The 19,674-nt window shown below is 42.9% G+C and overlaps 1 protein-coding gene across 2 annotated transcripts in view; it reads left to right on the plus strand.

Moving 5' to 3' along the window:
• Positions 1 to 19,189, plus strand: part of AKAP10 (A-kinase anchoring protein 10) — a 37,353-nt gene extending 18,164 nt beyond the window's left edge. For both annotated transcript variants that reach the window (XM_038759262.1, XM_038759261.1), the window contains exons 5-15: positions 4,998 to 5,096; positions 5,909 to 5,993; positions 7,111 to 7,234; positions 8,490 to 8,626; positions 10,676 to 10,820; positions 10,914 to 11,090; positions 13,140 to 13,249; positions 14,305 to 14,387; positions 14,802 to 14,854; positions 15,849 to 15,944; positions 17,531 to 19,189. In XM_038759262.1, the coding sequence (XP_038615190.1) occupies positions 4,998 to 5,096; positions 5,909 to 5,993; positions 7,111 to 7,234; positions 8,490 to 8,626; positions 10,676 to 10,820; positions 10,914 to 11,090; positions 13,140 to 13,249; positions 14,305 to 14,387; positions 14,802 to 14,854; positions 15,849 to 15,944; positions 17,531 to 17,536 (1,115 nt within the window). In that variant the 3' untranslated portion in view covers positions 17,537 to 19,189. The remainder of the gene's footprint in view (positions 1 to 4,997; positions 5,097 to 5,908; positions 5,994 to 7,110; positions 7,235 to 8,489; positions 8,627 to 10,675; positions 10,821 to 10,913; positions 11,091 to 13,139; positions 13,250 to 14,304; positions 14,388 to 14,801; positions 14,855 to 15,848; positions 15,945 to 17,530) is intronic.
• Positions 19,190 to 19,674: the final 485 nt, after the last annotated feature.

A 19,674-nucleotide genomic window follows, 5' to 3' on the forward strand; every position in this document is an offset into this window, starting at 1 on the left:
CAAGAATTTTTAAAAAATCACTAGATGCTTGTTCTTGTGGGACCATAGTGTTACTTAGGTGGCACCATTCGAATCAGTAGAAAATGTGGCAGCTACAACGTGAGAGCAGATTGGGGAATGTGATTTTCTGAGCTTTTGCCATTTTTAAATGATTTGATTTGAAATTTTAATTGTTTGAGTGAATCTGTTCCGTGCTTCTAATAGAACCTTTCATATTATGATGTCTTTCATTCATTCATTCAGTCGTATTTATTGAGTGCTTACTGTGTGCAGAGCACTGTACTAAGCACTTGGGAAGTACAAGTTGGCAACATAAAGAGATGGTCCCTACCCAACAACGGGCTCACAGTCTAGAAGGGGGAGACAGAGAGCAAAACAAAACATGTGGACAGGTGCCAAGTCATCACAATAAATATAAATAAAGCTAGATGCACATCATTAACAAAATAAATAGAATATTAAAATATTAATGTCTTCAATCTTTGTCACGTAAACCATGCTAAATCACCAGAAATTTATCCATTTAGCATTAAATACTGTCGTGTCAGTTAATCCTGGCTCCGCCACTTGTCAGCTGTGTGACCTTGGGCAAGGCACATAACCCTGGGAGGGTATTCCAGGCCAGGGGGAGCATGTGGGCCGGGGGTCGACGGCGGGAGAGGCGAGAACGAGGCACAGTGAGGAGATTAGAGGCAGAGGGGCGGAGGGTGCGGGCTGGGCAGTAGAAGGAGAGAAGGGAGGTGAGGTAGGAGGGGGCAAGGTGATGGAGAGCCTTGAAGCTGAGGGTGAGGAGTTTTTGCCTGAAACGTAGGTTGATTGGTAGCCACTGGAGATTTTTGAGAAGGGGAGTAACACGCCCAGAGCGTTTCTGCACAGAGATGATCCGGGCAGCAGCGTGAAGTATGGATTGAAGTGGGGAGAGACAGCAGAATGGGAGATCGGAGAGGAGGCTGATTCATTCATTCGTTCGATCGTATTTGTTGAGCACTAACTGTGTGCAGAGCACTGTACTAAGCGCTTGGGAAGTACAAGTTGGCAACATATAGCGACAGGCCCGACCCAACAGCGGGCTCACAGTCTAGAAGATGCAGTAGTCCAGTCGGGAGAGGATGAGAGATTGAACGAGCAGGGTAGCGGTTTGGATGGAGAGGAAAGGGCGGATCTTGGCGGTGTTGCGGAGGTGAGGCCGGCAGGCTTTGGTGACGGATTGGATGTGAGGGGTGAATGAGAGAGCGGAGTCAAGGATGACACCAAGGTTGCAGGCCTGTGAGACGGGAAAGATGGTAGTGCCGTCAACAGTGATGGGAAAGTCAGGGAGACGGCAGGGTTTGGGAGGGAAGATAAGGAGTTCAGTCTTGGACATGTTGAGTTTTAGATGGCGGGCAGACATCCAGATGGAGATGTCCTGAAGGCAGGAGGAGATACAAGCTGGAGGGAGGGAGAGAGAGCAGGGGCAGAGATGTAGATTTGGGTGTCATCAGCGTAGATGTGATAGTTGAAGCCGTGGGAGCGAATGAGTTCACCAAGGGAGCGAGTGTAGATAGAGAACAGAATGGGACCAAGAACTGACCCTTGAGGAACCCCTACAGTAAGAGGACGGGAGGGGGAGGAGGAGCCCGCAAAAGAGACTGAGAATGAACGTCCGGAGAGATAAGAGGAGAACCAGGAGATCAGAGTCTATGAAGCCAAGGTTGGATAGGGTGTTGAGGAGAAGGGCGTGGTGGTCCACAGTGTCGAAGGCAGCTGAGAGGTCGAGGCGGATTAGGATAGGGTAGGAGCCGTTGGATTTGGCAAGCAGGAGGTCACTGGTGACCTTTGAGAGGGCAGTTTCCGTGGAATGTAGGGGACAGAAACCAGATTGGAGGGGGTCAAGGAGAGAGTTGGCGTTGAGGAATTCGAGGCAGTGCATGTAGACGACTCGTTCAAGGAGTTTGGAAAGGAATGGTAGGAGGGAGATAGGACGATAACTAGAAGGGGAGCTGGGGTCAAGAGAGGGTTTTTTTAGGATAGGGGAGACGTGGGCATGCTTGAAGGCAGGGGGGAAGGAACCAGTGGAGAGTGAGCGGTTGAAGATGGAAGTTAAGGAGGGGAGAAGGGACGGAGCAAGAGATTTCATAAGATGAGAGGGAATGGGGTCAGAAGCACAGGTGGCCGGGGTAGCACTTGAGAGGAGGGAGGAGATCTCATTTGAGGATACTGCTGGGAAGGATGGGAGAGTAGTGGAGAGGGTTGAGAGCCGGGGGGTTGGAGAAGGGGGGTGAGTGACTTTGGGGAGCTCAGACCTGATGGATTTAATTTTATTAATGAAGTAGGAAGCCAGATCGTTGGGGGTGAGGGAAGGAGGAGAGGGAGGAACAGGGGGCCTGAGAAGGGAGTTAAATGTACAGAAGAGCTGATGGGGGTGATGGGCATGAGTGTCAATAAGGGAGGAGAAATAGTTTTGTCTGGCAGAGGAGAGGGCAGAGTTAAGGCAGGAAAGAATAAACTTGAAGTGAACGAGGTTGGCATGGTGTTTAGACTTTCGCCAGCAGCATTCAGCAGCTCGAGCATAAGAGCAAAGGAGGAGGGCATTGGCAGTGATCCGGGGCTGTGGGTTAGTGGTCGGATGACAGCTCTCTTCCCAGTCTGTCACTAGTATTGGTTGACCAGAAACTCCCCGTGCCAGCACTGCAATCCTTCCAGCATGAATCTAAGAGAACCACATCAATGTCTACAGGCTAAAAACCCATGTGAAATTTATAGTATTTCTTAGGATATCAAGCACAATTTTGTAGCCATTTGATGAGGGGGAATATATTCTCTGAGTTTATTTTTGTGCTTTGACCTACTAAAAGGGGAAGGAGTGGTTCAGAGTTGAAGTCTGAGACCTGTATCTCTTGTCTTCAGAATCGCCTAATCATCCAGAGTGAGCTTCCCCTTCTAGCACATCTGGCTTGACAAGTTCCCCAAAGACAGGTTTATTTAAAGTGAAAAAGGAAATTGTAAGCAATTTTGCAAGGCCTCCTTTTCTTTTTATGGAAGGTCCTATGGTAACCTGTTTTGTAAACATAGGTAGTTATCTTAATCTCCAGAAATTGATGTAATATAATCTTTTCTTGAATATCTTATCCCTGGAATTTAATAAATTGAGGGTTCAAGCCGTGCCCTTTTATAAAAGTCCTTAAGGAACTGGAGGGTTTGTTTGGGGTGGGGTTTTTTCGTTGGGGAGACAGAGGGAGCAAGGATACAGACACTGATTGTTCTCCTTGTCTCATGAGAACCAAAGTCAGTCAATCATATTTTTTGAGCACTTATTATGTGCAGACCACTGAGCAGCGTGGCTCAGTGGAAAGAGCACGGGCTTTGGAGTCAGAGGTCGGTGGGTTCGAATTCCGGCTCTGCCACATGTCTACTGTGTGACCTTGGGCAAGTCACTTAACTTCTCTGTGTCTCAGTTCCCTCATCTGTAAAATGGGAATGATGACTGTGAGCCCCACGCGGGACAACCTGGTCACCTTGTATCCCCCCCAGCGCTTAGAACAGTGCTTTGCACATAGTAAGCGCTTAACAAATGCCATTATTATTATTATTATTACTAAGCACTTGGGAGACTAAAAATACAACAGAATTAGCGGATACATTCCCTGCCCATAACCAGCTTACAAGAGGAAATGGGTTTAAATTTAAGTAACAGAGATTTTGGTTAGACCCAAAGAAGACTTTTTATTTTAAATGGTATTTGTTAAACACTTTTTCTGTGCCAGGCATTGTACTGAGCACTGGGGTATTTACAGGGTAATCAGGCTGGACACAGTCTATGTCTGACACGGGACTCGTCTTAATCCCCATTTTACATATGAGGTGACTGAGCCCAACTGACTTGCCCAAGGTCATACAGCAGATACATGGTGGTGCGGAAGGGGGGCGGGGGAATAGAACCCAGTTTCTTCTCCATGCTCTGTCCATTAGGCCAAATGACCATCTGGGTGATTAAAGATTGGAGTTGTGCAGTCTGAGCTCCTTAGGGGGAGAATTGACAACTAGACCTCCTGATGGCTTAACCACTCATGTGCTTAAAGGCAGAAGTCTCTCAACGGTCCACCTGACTCTCCGATCCTAGAGTGGTGATAACAGTTTGTGTCATAAATGGAAACCTGACCCTTCGGCAGCTCCTGAGTGTTCAACCTAAATGTTCTGTTTCTGAAAGGTGATACCTTAGTTGGTTTTCTGGGTAAAGAAGCCTGCCTTTTTATAGTCATTTTAAGAGAGCACTACCTCTCCACTGGAGAGTCTCTTTTTTCCATGAAAGGTGATTTTCAAATACTGTGTGGGATTTTGGTGTTGTCCTAGAGTTAAACATTGTTTACTTGCTAAGGCTCTTAAGGCATTTGCAGCTTTTGGGAATACCAGTCATTCTGGAGGATCCTCTGAATCCTGCCTCTAATACAGGTACTTTAAAAATTAAATGTTGATAGTCTTCCTGAGGTTTGGATGGGTGAGGTTTTGTGAGCATATAAACCAATTGCCAATCTGTACTTTTCTGTCCTCAAAAGAACTATCTGATCAATCAATCGTATTGTGCACCTGCTGAGAGCAGAACACTGTACTTAACACTTGGGAGAAGGCAGCGGAGTTAGTAGACATGATCCCTGCCCTCAAGGAGCTTAGATTCCAGGATGGAGACAGATCCTAAAATAATAAAAAAATATGAGGAAGAAAGAAAAGTAGCTTATGTACATGAGTTAGTGTTGAGGAAAAAACACAGAGGGCTTGAGATAAAGTAATTTACAGATAGGAGGAAGAAGGAGAAGTAGCTTTATATGAGTTAGTGACCGGGAGGAAAATACAGAGAGTTTGAATTTGTGGACCCACCATCTGTCTCCTTATTGGTTTCTGGGATGGGTTCCCGTGTAGTTTCTGGGGAGAAAAGGATCTAATCTTTTCTCCTAAGAACCGTGTTGCTAACAAGTGCAGTGTGGTCTTCTCATTGAAGTTTTGGTTGTGTTTTTCCTCTCCAGGTATAGAACAGGATGCAGTGAATACTTTTACCAAATATATATCTCCAGATGCTGCTAAACCAATCCCTATTACAGAGGCAATGAGAAACGATATAGTAGGTAAGAAGCAAGAGGACCACTGGCATGCCTTCTGGAGGGAAGAATGGAGGCATGGTATTGATCATGTGATTGTGTGAGTGTGCACACACGCACACACTTTAGCGGGTTTTGTAGGAAGTTTCAGGGGAAAAACAAAGCTCAGTTCCTCCCCTTAAAAGTCTAATGGGGAAGCAGGGTAAATATATCAGTGTAAAAGAAAATGCAGAGCTCCAGGGACTGAAGCATAATAGCCAAAGAAGTACAAATGTGCAGAGATGTTACATGAATGTTGAAGGCAGCAACAGCAGCTCATATTCTATGAGGTAAAGGCACACCATCAGAAGGACAGCTGTGACTGTGCGCACACCTGTCTATGTGTGTTAATGGTACACACACCCAAGCTTTCACCCAGAAGTGAAATTTAAGAATCTAGTTGTAGCTATTCAAGGAGTGGCCTTCCCCTTCACTCTCTGGGGCCAGCCCTCTTTGCTTTATGTAGCCCAGGTAGACGTGGGGAACGCACCTAGTGTTTGGGTGGGCAGGTTACTCTCCTCCCTCTCCTCCTATATTCCCTCAGTATATTACAGAGGAAAATAGCGCATACACATTTTTCACTAAAAATGTACAAACAGGGCCTTGCCTGTTAGAGTAGGGTCATTTCATGTGATTAATGCAAGAGTAATTCAGAAGAGAACTATTTCTTTTTTGTCCTCCACAGACCACATTCCACTTTTTCATGTATTAATGTCAGGTGAATAAAGCTAGGGGTTTGAACATGTAATGCAGTGTGCTGACCTGTTTTCCGTTAAAGTGACCTGTAAATTCCTTTACAGCAAAGATTTGTGGGGAAGATGGACATGTGGATCCTAATTGTTTTATTATGGCACAGTCAATAGTGTTTAGCGCCATGGAACAAGAGTAAGTTGACAATGAAATTTTCACTGAAATACTTAAAGGCTTTTCTATTTAATGATAGTAGTATTAATAATAATGGTGGTATTTCTGCACATACTATGTGCCAGGCACTGTACTAAGCACTGGGGTGGATATAAGCAAATCAAGTTGGACACAGTCCCTGTCCCATATGGGGCTCACAGTCTCAGTCCCCATTTTACAGATGAGGTAACAGGCACAGAGAAGTATAGTGGCTTTCCCAGGGTCACACAGCAGATTCAGGATTACAACCCACAACCTTCTAAATCCCAGGCCTATGCTCTATCCACTGTGCCTTAAGCATTGAGAAGAAAGTATATTAAAGGGTCTCCTTAATGTTTGTGAATACGATCATGCATATATATTTCTGGGTGCTCTTCAGTTAGTTAAAATAACTAGCAATTTGAAAGGCTTTTTATATAGAAAGTGGTTATTGAGCCTACTATTTCCTTAGTGTTGAAGGCCTGCATTATAGAAAACTCGGTTGTGATTTTAAAATTTTCATGATTTTTTTAAACTTATGTAGTACAAAACAAATCTGTGTATACTGCTCTTGTTGATAGGTAAAAATAATTTCATGCTATGAAGGGCAAATAACATTAAGAATGTTATTTATCTCTGAGGTAAATTTTAATCAGGATTTTGTATGTTTGGTCACAGCTCTTTCACAGCTCTGTGTTAAGTAGCACTGTGGCACTCTGGGTTTTTTTTTTCTGTCTTCCTCATTAATGAGTGCAGGCCCAAAAAAGGGCTTAATTCAATCAATAAATGAATCAGTGGTATTTATTGAGTCCTTACTATGTACTAAGCTCTGTAGGAGGCACAGTAGAGTTGGAAGATATGTTTCCTGTCTCCAAGAAGCTCACAATTGAGAGGGCTTCCCTCCCACTTTCTGCCTTCTGCCTTATTACAACCCCCTTGTTTAATTGTGACAGATGGTATGAAGTTCCAAATTGTTAGACCCATGGGAGGATGCTAATCTGGATTCCAGTTTGGAGCCTTTGGACCAATAAGCACTCAAGAATTGGGGAAATTGTGGTTTTCGTAATGGAAATTTATTTGAACCTAAAATCCTCGATTTTGCCATTTCGTCCACATACAGGCACTTTAGTGAATTTTTGCGAAGTCACCATTTCTGTAAATACCAAATTGAAGTGCTGACCAGTGGGACTGTTTACCTGGCTGATATTCTCTTCTGTGAATCGGCCCTGTTTTATTTCTCTGAGGTAATGTCATTTCCTTCTACGCTAAATGGCAGAACATTTGTGTCCTAAAATACTTTAAGGGGAAAACCTAGAAGAAGAATGTCATAATATTCCCAAAAGTAGAATCAATTTTTTTCTTTGGGCTGATGTGTTAGGCGGGTGAAAGGGAAAATACAGTTCAGAGGAAAGTAATTCCATTAACATAGACTCGGTTGTTCTATTATGGGGGCAGTAGGAGTGCTAGATCCTTTTTGAACTCAAAGTTCAGGAAAACTCACACTTTAGTCAACTTGTTTGACTGATGCCATGTACATGTGCTCAGGCTTTCCTTCCAATATCCCGTTATGTTCTATTCAGGCAGATGAGTGCTGTCGGAAAAACACTTTCCAATTTTCCGTCAGTGTTCGGTCAAAGCCCCGTAGTGAAAACACGTCATGGAAGAATCAGTTTATCAGTTACATGTCTGGGGTTTCATAGGAAAAAGAATATTTCTTATGATGATAGAATACCCTTGCAAGAATGAACTGTATGAGGCATAGTTGAACTAATATATTCATATGAGGTTTTTTGATAGTGCAAACTATGAAAACATGAAGTATTTTTCAGGTTGGGTGAGGTGTAAGAAGGCTTGCAGAGGGAAAGAGTTGTCTAGTTAGTAAGTATCTTCTTATATTGTCATTCCTTTGCTGTTCAATAGTGTTGCTCAAGAAAGCATTCACTAGAGTAAGTGGATATGCTTGGGGCACATTTACAGCGATACTGGTTACCTGGTTTTGGCAGGTGACTTGGTGCAAAACTACTTTAATGGCATAACCAGTGTTGCCAAATACAGTGACCCAAAATCTTTTTAAAACATCAGTGGGACAGACAACCCCACAGCCTCCTGCCACCTTTTGTGGTGGTGAGATAAGCATCTATTAGGATGGGTTTTTCCCCTCATTTGCTTAAGCCTACAGGAGCATTGTTTTTGCCCAAAAATAATGAAGTAAAGCACATGCCTTTCTTTGTGGTTTTTCAGTTGAGGGGCATGGGCATTTGGGATAACTCCAAATATTACAGCTAGTGTTCTAACAGACTATATGACTCTGTATCCAGTAACAGGAGGTGTGTATTGTTTGGGGAAGAGAAGGCTGATTGATCTAGAAATTAACAAACTGTGGTAGCAGTATCTTCTTGTCGACTGTGATACCGTACTCCGTTATTTGGGCAGGGGGCAGTGAGAGAAAGGGAGTGCTCTCACTTATTTTTCTTTATCTTATTTATTTTTACTTTCCAGTACATGGAGAAGGAGGATGCTGTGAATATTTTGCAGTTCTGGTTGGCAGCAGATAACTTCCAATCTCAGCTTGCTGCCAAAGAAGGCCAATACGATGGGCAGGAGGCACAGAATGATGCTATGATCTTATATGACAAGTGAGTCAGTTCTTTACCCAGTTTTATATTGGTGAATATAAAACTGTTTAGTAGGTGCATCTTGAATTCAGTTGGAGGTGTTGTGCTTCAATGATTGTTTTTTTAATAGCATTCCTTTTACAAAGTGATGCCACTTCATTATCATCACTTGTATTTATAGAGCACTTACTATTAGCAGAGCACTATACTAAGTGCTTGGGAAAGTTGGAGAAGCAGCGTGGCTCAGTGGAAAGAGCACGGGCTTTGGAGTCAGAGGTTCTAATCCCAGCTCTGCCAATTGTCAGCTGTGTGACTTTGGGCAAGTCACTTAACTTCTCTGTGCCTGTTACCTCATCTGTAAAATGGGGATTAAGAATGTGAGCCCCCTGTGGGACAACCTGATCACCTTGTAACCTCCCCAGTGCTTAGAACAGTGCTTTGCACATAGTAAGCGCTTAATAAATGCCATCATTATTATTATTATTACAGTACAACAGAGTGGTAGACATGTTCCCTGTCCACAACCAATTTACAGTCTAGAGTGGACAGTGTCGAGAAGCAGCATGGCCTAGTCGGTAAAGCACGGGCTTGGGAGTCATGGGACCTGGGTTTTAATCCTGACTCCACCACTTGTTTCCTATGTGACCTTGGTTTTCTGTGCCTGTTACCTCATCTGTAAAATAAGAATAAAGACTGTGAACCCTATGCGAAATAGGGACTATACCCACCCACTTATCTTGTATCTACCCCAACCCTTAGTACAGTGCCTGGACATAGAAAGCACTTAAATGCCACTGGGGAAAAAAAAGAGACATGACTATAAATACATAATATATAATTTACAGATACGTACCTATGTGCTGTGGGATTAGTTCCCTTTCAGCTCAATAATACAGTGGTGAAGGGGTGGTTCCCTGTATGAAGCCATAATGCAATTAAGAAGCTGCCTTAAATTTACGCAACTGGATATAATTCCATGCCTAGCTACGCCTTGATTAAAAATAGGTTTCCTGGAAGTCCTCGCCTACAAGGGGTTAACATGGTGCCAAGTTGAAGCAGCTCTACTCAGTTTGGGATTGTATTGAAAATTCCTGAGCTCTTAGGAAGAGCCATGTTTCTAACCTCTATGTCACCTTGGAGTCTTAGAAACAGGGTGGGATTTTATCCTGCCTTGGAGAGAAAGGGGTGAAGGCAGGGTCCTTGGCACCTACCTCTTCTGCTATGATCAGCATTGTGTGTGTAATTAATCAGCACAGTGGCCCAAATGCTGTTTTTTCCATTTCCTCCTGAGTCTTTCTTCCAAGGATGAGCTCAGCGGGCTTATTTTTGTCCTTGATTCAGGGGATTTTCTTCAATCTTTAATCATCATCAGCTTCTTGCTTGTTTGTATGAGTGTAGTGCCGCCTAGTGATGCTAGGGAAAGGTAACAATTCCAAGAAAATGCCATTACAATCCTGGACTCTGGAATGCATCCAGACCAAGCCCTTTTCTGAGGGAAAGGATTTTTCTAAATAAAGGGAGCATGCTTCCAGGGGGAGTGGAGCCCCAGCAGCACACACGCCGGGCCACCACGTATTCCCTCCCAAATCTTTTCCCGTGGGTCCTATTGACAAGCCCCAGCCGGCGGAACACGACTACCGGAAAGACGAGCCCTTGGGGCCACCAAGGCTGAGGCCAGTTCGGATCCCGGCCGAGAACCTAGAAGGCTGCGGCTTCAGGCATGACTTCCCAGACTGTGAGCCTTTTGTGGCTTCGTAGTCCATGCCGTGGGGTTGAAATGGTTTGCCAGTGGTCTTCGTTTGCTCATAGGCATTGTGGCCTAGTGGATAGAGCACAGGCCTGTGAGTCAGTAGAACCTGGCTTCTAATCCCGGTTCTGCCGCGTGACTTTGGGCAAGTCACTTATCTTCTCTGTGCCTTAGTTACCTCATCTGTAAAATGGGGATTGAGACTGAGAGTCCCACGTGGAAGCTGGACTGTGTCCAACTCGATTAGCTTGTTTCTACCTCAGTGCTTGACACATATTAAGTGCTTAACAGATACCATCATTATTATTATGATTTTGTCCTAGGTACTTCTCCCTTCAAGCCACGCACCCGCTTGGATTTGATGACTTTGTACGATTAGAAATCGAATCTAATATCTGCCGGGAAGGAGGGCCCCTCCCGAACTGTTTCACAACTCCACTACGTCAGGCTTGGACCACCATGGAGAAGGTGACAGAATGGGCTTCTCCCCAATCCCCTTTGCTTTCAGACGTGCCCTTTCTCCACTCATTGATTAAAGCCAGTGCTTGTTCTCTCTCGTAGGTGTTTTTACCTGGCTTCTTGTCCAGCAACCTTTATTACAAGTACTTGAATGATCTCATCCATTCAGTCCGGGGAGATGAGTTTGCAGGAGGGAATATTGCACTGATCATTCACGGCCCTGGTAGCCCTCCTGACAACGAGTCTCATTCAAGTGGTTCGGAGAGCTCAGCTTCTCAGGTACAGAATCGCTCTCTTCCTGGCTCCCCTGACGAGGTGCCCCAGAACAAGACTCCTTTGGTGAAAAGTTATTGACAGCAAAGTTGTTTAGGCCCCAAATTCTACCTTTAATTTGGAAATGAAGTGAAAAATGATATGTTTGTAGCTCAGTCTGGATGTGGTCGACTAAGCAAGGCACCCAAGGCAGTCCACAGAATGGAACATTCCCCAGGGAATTTCATTCCAGGGCCTGGCCCAAGCATATTAGCAAACAAATGGAGAAGCCTAGAGGGTCTGTATTAAAAGCCCTCTTCTAACTAGAATGGATCGGTACATTATTTTAGGGCACAAAATATAAAAATGCTTTTTCCCCCCACATTTTGCTGTTTGCCATGTGAAGAGTGGCTTTTCTCCCCATTTAATATTGACTTCAGCTTCGTCAAATGTAAATCCGAAATATGGATTTATAACCCAAAGCACTGTTTTTGCATTTTCCGTAAAGATGATCAGTTGGGTAGAAAGGCCAATTTTACAACCTTTTATTTCACAATTCAAGACTTCAGCATTTTGGGGAAGAAATACCCAAGAAGATTCTCCCATTGGATGAGGTTAGGTACTCTCACCCCAAACGTTTACGACGGGATCATTCACAGCCTAAACTCACCCCCTTGGAGTGGGCTAATTGGCAGCTGGATGAGCCAGTTTACCACTTGCATTAGTGATGTTCCTTAACAGGTCACATATTGATGATAACCATATACCCCAGCGCTTAGTACATTACTTGGCACATAGTAAACACTTAATAAATGCCATTTTTATTACCATCATTATTATTGTTATACTCTGATAGATGTCGAATGGCCTTCCCATGTGGTGAGGTGGTGAAACACGTAAAACAAGTGTGGCAGAATTTTTCTTCTTAATTTTGAACTAGTAAAAATGTGATTTAAATGAATTGGAATGGTCTTCCATTCCCATTTTGAAAGAATGTTAGTGGTAGGAAGGAGCTCTGATCCTTGACTCGTCAAAATCAGCTGTCTGAAGGCGGCATTTTCCTTCAGGGAAGGCAAAGCTGCTCAGTCCTAGGATCGGTTTCTCGTTTTCATCAATGGCACCTCTTCAACCACCCCACGAGTCAGGGCCGGGCAGTGACACAAGTTTTTTTCCTGAGCATTTCATTCGTATCAACCTCAGGTACACTGATGCATCTTGAGTTGAGAGCCAGCCAGGCAGGAGGCAGGTCTAAGGGTGGAGAGCAATGAAGGGCCGTCGGTGTTCAGCAGATAGCTCCTCTTAAGGACAAACGCCATGTTAAAGTTCAGACCGTGGTTTCTAGAGGTGTTTCCCACTAAGATAGGGAGCAGTTCGTTAAGTGCTGTTCAGACCATTCAAAATCTTGGTCCTGAGCAATTGGTAATAGGGGATATAAACCGGGAGAGAGTGTCCCTGGGGGGGACCAGATTTGAAGGGCTAAACATTTTTATTTTTATTATGGGACTTGGATGGCACTTGCTTATGAGCCAAGCACCACACTTTGTGCTTTGTGCTGGGGTTAGATATGACAGTGAGGGCAAACAACCGCAGACTCACGAATCTTGTAATCTGGGCCGTTTTCTCTCCGATGCCTGAGCTGGGACAAACCACTGTGGGTGGGGCTGGGGAGGGGGTGGCGGCAGGGAATAGTCTCGTCTGACCCTTTTCATTGACTTTTAGTTCAGAAAAATCTCAACCAGATATCTAGGAAGTTAAGGCATGCTGCTCTGATAAATTTATGAGTAAATAAATAATAGAAGCAGCATGGCCTTAGTGGATAAAGCATAGACCTGGGAGCCAGAACGAGCAGGCAAGAATGTGTCCGTAGCAGGCATTTAAGTTTTATACATTCCTTTGGAAGTGAAACTTTCATTTGGCTTCAACATATTGTTCCTTTTATTAACAATTGCTTGAGGATCAGGGCAGATCTTTCTTAGGCCCTGAAGCAAACATTTCTTAGGTGGGTCACTAAAAAAAAAAATCAAACGTCGATCTATTGTCTGCACGAAACACTAATATTTAGAATTTCTGTTGTAGTCAAGTGTGAAAAAGGCTAATGTTAAAATCCTGAAAAATTTTGATGAAGCAATAATTGTAGATGCTGCAAGCCTGGATCCAGAGTCTTTATATCAACGAACATATGCAGGGTAAGATTGGCTGGACTTTTTTCCATTATCCTGACTCGTATACATTGTTTCCAAGGTCCTCACCTATAGGCTATTTCCGTTACGTATTTCAGTAATAAATGTATTAGAAGAACTAGATATTAACAATTACAGGCAAACAATCTCTATCACTGCTATTTCTGATCTCTCCTGAGTGCAGACTACTTGGGATAGTACAACAAAAGCAAAAGATGTAATTCCTGTCGTTGGGGGTTTTATAGTCCAGTGGGGAAACAAGACACAAATCTTCGTTTGAAGGGAGGTTTATGAAATAAATGGCAACATAAAAAAGTTGTATAATGAAAACTTGCAAGGGTGGTCATCTCTTAAGACCTTGGGTGTTTATTCTGTAACTGGGTCGCTGGGAGGATGATTTGCGTCTTCCCCTTTGGCTTTTCTCCCCATAAGTATTTTGTTTCTGTTGCATATAATGAGCAAATGTGGCTCACTAAACTCTAAGTTGTGTTCCCTTCTTAGAGTTTAGTGGGCCACATTTGACAGAAAGAGTGAATTCCAGATTGGGCCAGATTCTGCAGGGGACAAGGCTTATCCCGTGAGAAGGAATTGGACCATTTGGGCACAGAGTCTTAGACCAGTGAGATACCGTATCATTTTTCAGAGAAATTTAGGACCTTAACTTAGTAATGTGACAAGGAGCTAAAAATAATAACACAGCTCCCGCCTTGTGGAGAAACTTCTTTCTCCACAAGTGAAGGAAAAAATTCATGGTGTAAAAGTAATCTTGGAGTTTTGCGAAAAGGTTCAGAAGTAGAGAAAGTTTGTAGATGGAGTTTTCGTCAGAAAGTTTTCCTTTGCCAAGAGGATTTTTGTGAATTGTCAGCTGAGAGATGGAGTTGCCTAGATTGCTAAAATGATAGTTCTGATGTCTTCAGGTTGGCCGGCAATAAGATAATATCCCAGCCTGCTCTCATTCAGATAGCTTGAGTTGGGCCTTGCTCCAGCCTGTAGCATTTCAACACTTCCTCTCAGCGGTAACTAAGACCGAGTTTCTTTCCTTGCTTTTTCTCTTCTTTTAGGAAGATGACATTTGGGAGAGTCAGTGACTTGGGGCAGTTCATCAGAGAATCTGAACCTGAGCCCGATGTAAAGAAATCCAAAGGTTTGTGTGCCTCTTCACCAATTTCATTAAGTCTTCGTTCACATTGATTCAGTTGCAGGTACTTGGGACCTGGGAATTCTATGAGACAAATTACATGTCGTTTTCTCAATATGCCAAAACCTCCCTGGCGGGTGTTCGCACTGAAAAGAAAAGCTGGGAAGCGCAAATATTCTTATGAAGAATTTAACTGAATGCACTCGGCATCACGCGCTCCTTGTTGATGCATCCCAGCTTCACGTTGATTGTTTTCAATTAGAAAAGGAAGTTTTGAAAGCCACATTGCTTTCCCGGAGGTGATCATTAGAAGCAGTGAACCGACTGATTGTATTCTTTGTGTAGAGTCAGTCATTTATGGTTATTGAATTCTCCATCCTTTGCTGCTAAATTGTAATGAATATTTTGTCTTATTGTTAGGATCCATGTTCTCCCAAGCTATGAAGAAATGGGTACAAGGAAACACTGATGAGGTAACTTCATTTTCACTGTACTAGTAGGGGTCTCGTCAATTGCTGTGGGTATGGAATCTGTCATTTATTGTTGTATTGTACTCTCCCAAGTGCTTAGAACAGTGCTGTGCACACAATAAGTGCTCAATAAATGCGATTGAATTTTATTCGTTTGTTTTGGCTTACTGAGTGTCTTTGAGACTTCGAGAGTACATGAAGAAACTTAGCATTTTCCTTGGGTGCTTTGTTTTTTGTCGCTCTTTAAATTCTGGAAAGTGCTGGGGGTGGTGGGACAGTCATTCATGTTCTTCTTATTCCCATACACCTTTCAGTGGTGGCAGTTAGCGCGGTTGGGTTTCCACCCTCCCTTTTCCCTGATTCTTTTTGCACTAAATGACTCATGGCGAGGTGGTTTTGGGTCCAGAACCCAACCGTCCCCAGGTCGCAGCTCCCTGGCTAGTCTTGGGGAAAAGCCCAGAATGACCCCAGGAATTTGGGACACTGGAGACAGACTTCTTATCCTTTTCTCCCCAATAGGTTTGAGTCTTGGTGAGGTATCAGTGTAAAGCAGGCGCAGGTCCTTATCTTTGGTCTTTGCCAGCATTCTTTTCACAATTCCTCCTCAAGATAAGGAGGAGAAGTTGGGCTTTCAGGGCCTTAAATCTCCATTCTTGGTCCCAGGACTTTTACCGGATTTTCCTGGCAATCTCGGGATCCTGCTTTTTCCCTGCCACATTAGGAACCGAACTGTCTTTTACGCTCGGTCCCACAACCTCACAGTATAGGAGGGCCACCTACATCCAAACGAAACTTAATCCCATTTTAATCTACCGAGGACAGATTCTTAAACTAAATTCCCTCCCACAGTGCGCATGAACCTTCCTTCAAAACTCATGAAAATGATTAGACTTACTAAGGCAGGAAAGTTTCCTATCATCAAAATGGGGTGTGAAGCACTGGGCAATGTTACTGCTTAAAATAATCTGGAATAACCTTCAGACATGATTTGTTTTAGGCCCAAGAAGAGATGGCCTGGAAGATAGCTAAAATGATAGTCAATGATGTAATGCAGCAGGCACAATATGATCAGCCATTAGAGAAATCTACCAAGGTAAGTCAGTCACAATCTGGCCTGATCCGTGGGAAAACTATGGGCCTTTATGAGGATGGGGAATTGTGGAAGAGGAGGAGTTGTAGTAGTAGTAATGGGGATTAAGACCATGAGCCCCATGTCGGAGAGGAGCTGTATCCAACCTAAGTAGCTTGTATCCAACCTAATTAGCTTGTATCCATCCCAGCGCTTAATAGAGTGTCTGGCACATAGCAAATACCATTTAAGAAAAATAGGAGAAGGAAGTTCAACACTGTATTAGTACCATTGATTAAGTGTTTTGATTTCTTTCTTCATTTAAGAAATATGCCATTCCTAATATTTTAATAAGGATAATGACAGTATTTATGTGCTTACTATGTGCCAAGCACTATACTAAGTACTGGATAGATAACAAGATAGATTGGACACAGTCCCTGCTCCACATGTGGCTCACAGAGTTAAGTGGGAGGCAGAACAGGTATTAAATCCCCCTTTTACAGATGAGGAAACTGAGGCACAGAAGTGAACTGACTTGCTCAAGATCACAAAGCTGGCAAGCGGCAGGGTCTGGATTCGAACCCAAGTCCTCTGACTCCCAGGCCACTTTGCCTCCCTTTTTAATATAAAATGTTTAAAAAACTGAAAGTGCCGGTGTGTTCATTCCCAGGAAGGGGACATTTTGACTGTACGGTCCCAGAACTTCAGGTGAGAGGACCAGCTAGAGAGCACTTAGTTGTGCTGTTCCTTGATCCTGTTGTCTGCCTCTACATACACTTAAAGGGAATTTGTGTCCCTTGCGTTACTGAAGGGGCCCAGGTACATGTGGGAATGTTTTATTTGATGAAGCAACTAATTTAACAGCAGTTTGATGTTGTAGCCACCAACTCTATCGTTGGGCAGCCTGTAGCTTCCCCTGTAGGCTACAGAGCACCTCTGTCACCATAACATTGTGTTGTTAAGGATTTGGAGGAAGCCTGAAAGCACGTTCGTACTATTTAAGAAGTTTTCAGTATTCATACATTTCTAGAGTCTTGTGTCTTCAAGAAATTGTGTCTTCTGCATAAACCTTTAGTTTTGGCTTGTGATGCACCGTAAAGATACTTGAGGGCGTTTTCTTCGTTCACCTCTGTTTTGTGGTTAAAGTGTCAGTGCTAAGCAGGTTGTGTAATTCAACTTCCATCTAGAGCCAGAAAATATTTCTGAATGAGTCCCAAATTGGAACAAAGCCCCTAGTTCCAAATTTGTTCCTGTTTTCTTAGATCCCATAGACCTGATTATTTGTCTTAATAGGTAATTTTTTATCTGTTAGTTCAGAACTAAAATATCTGCAGCCATTTAGCTAATGATTAGGACAGGCAGAGAAGACTTGTTCGGGAAATGGAACCGTTAAAGCCAGTGGATATTTTCAGAAGAGCTGAACCTAAATAAAGAAATGGAACTAATGTCATTTTCAAGTGTCTTTATGTGCATATATTACTCTTGGAAGCCAAGATTGTGGCAGCCGTGTTTTACCACATCTGCGTAATACCAGTAGAGAGGTCTACTTCCCCGCTAATAACTGTAGAAAGAATCTTATTCCCTATTTTTTCCTTCCTGTTTTTCAGCTGTGATTTTTTAGACATCAGAATAAGGAAATCTGTTTTTGAAGCTCTGCAAAGTCTTTCCTTTTGGTGGATCTTCTTTAACACAGCCAATGAAAACGAAGTACTGTACTCCTTGCTTGCCATCGTTTCTCTGGGAAGAATGGGAAGCGGAGCGGTCTGGGGCCTCCACTGCAAAGTTCAGATAATATATACATATGTATATGTGATACATGTACATATGTATATGTATGTGTAATATATATATACATATGTGTATATATATATATATGTTGTTGCACTTGGAGCTCCTACAGTGTGGGACTAGAAGAGGTGAAGAGACCATTCTTAGACACTGTTGGAAAAGTATCCTGGCCTTTGCAAAGGCCAAAGCTGTTTCTAAGGGACCGTTGTTGATACAAACTTCTGGAGCAGAGTTGGGCCACACCCTAGGGGGTGGGAAAGATTTTGTTCTAGTTTCTAATGCCAACACTGCACCCCCTGGGCAACAGGGAATAGGCATGAAAGATAATGGAACCCCTTATCCCTCACTAAATGGAAATGTGGAATCCGTCACTTGGTCAGACATGCCGATAAGGGAGAGGTATGAAGTGATATCCGTTAAATTTCCGTACTTGAACTAGGTGAGTATTAACTGTAAAATAAGTTGTATTTTTCCTTCCTTCACCAAGGCATTCATTTTGAAGGAAATCGTTAGGTTATGAGTGAAGACTTGACAGTGTTACTCGCCTATGGCAGAACTGTACACTTTCCATCTTGTTGGACTTGCTTCTGAGATGCAGATTATGTACAAACAGGCCTCTCACCTTCATAAACCCTCTGCAACTAAGAGAGTCTCAGAGTCAAGACCACTATGCCATGTGAGCACCAAGTTCAGAACTGTGCTCCCTGGACGCTGCTCTCTAATGTTATAATTCTTCAGAAATACCTGTAGAAAAGAAAGAAAACAAAAACCCACCACCACAACTTACTTCCAATTTTTACGTAGGCCTGTTCTCGACTGAAGCTATCTCTTCTCAGATAGGACTGGTTTGGGGCTTTTTTTATTTTTTTTTTAATTAAGACTAACCACTCCTCCCCTTAAAGCCCTCTCCTGTTTATTTTGAAGTTTGGAACTTGTATCTCCCACCCCTTCCCCACCTCCGGTCATGACCCCACACCAACCCCGTAACCCAAACAGTAAGCAGACTCGCTTTACCACACTTCTGGTCTTTTAGGGCCTAAAACCATGAAGAAATTCTGCAAGAAACCCAACCAGGTTTACACTCCATTTTATTTTGGCAAACATCTTGTCATGGCATACTGGAGGCGGGCGGGGCAAAGAGGGTGTCCTTTTCCTGTTACTGCTTTTTATTGAAAAAAGACTTTGGGGAAAAATAATCACTTCATAAAAAATTATCAATCCTCCTATGCTCGGAAATCTCGACTGGATAGAGAATGTTTATTCTGTTGCAATATTTGACTGTTTAGCGGCACACTGTTTTGTCATCAACCAGAAGAAGCAAAAAGGCTGTGTATTGGTTTTTGGTACTATGTACCACCTCTTTATTCCTCTTATGCCCAAGTATTCATGTACTTAAACCATATTCTATTTAATTGTGTTTGATTTAAAATATATCTATATATATAAAAATATTAAAAGTTGTCAATTTTCTGTTTTGAGGGGCTTCTTTGTCTTTTCTTTTGTATCTGTTAACTAAAAACAAGTGTTTTTGTAATTTGCTTTATAAAAAAAAAATTAGAATGCAGTGTGTGTGATTCTCTCCATTCTAGTGTAGGTAAGTCCGTATCAGCTAAAAGCCTCGATGTCAGGAGTTGAAGTGATGCCACTCTTGTCAGATGAAAACTCAGTGTTTAACCAATCTTGTTGGAGTCTTTTGGGTTTTTGTTTTTTACAAAATATTTCAGTTCATTTCATTTTTCGTAATAGAAAAGCAATACACGCTACAGGAATAAAATGTGTTTTTGGAGACGCTGTTTGGTGACGCTGCATATATTGGGAGTAACAACTTTTAAAGCCTCTAAGATAAAGATAGTTTGGGGTTTTTTAAAAATGCATTTAGTATACATGCTTTGAATCAGTTTCTCTGCCTATCATTTTTACTGTAAAGCAAGTGTCAGTGGTGAAGATTTGGGCTCCTCTCAAG

This window comes from Tachyglossus aculeatus, chromosome 17 (genome assembly GCF_015852505.1).
Source record: "Tachyglossus aculeatus isolate mTacAcu1 chromosome 17, mTacAcu1.pri, whole genome shotgun sequence".
NCBI classification, from domain to species: Eukaryota; Metazoa; Chordata; class Mammalia; order Monotremata; family Tachyglossidae; genus Tachyglossus; species Tachyglossus aculeatus.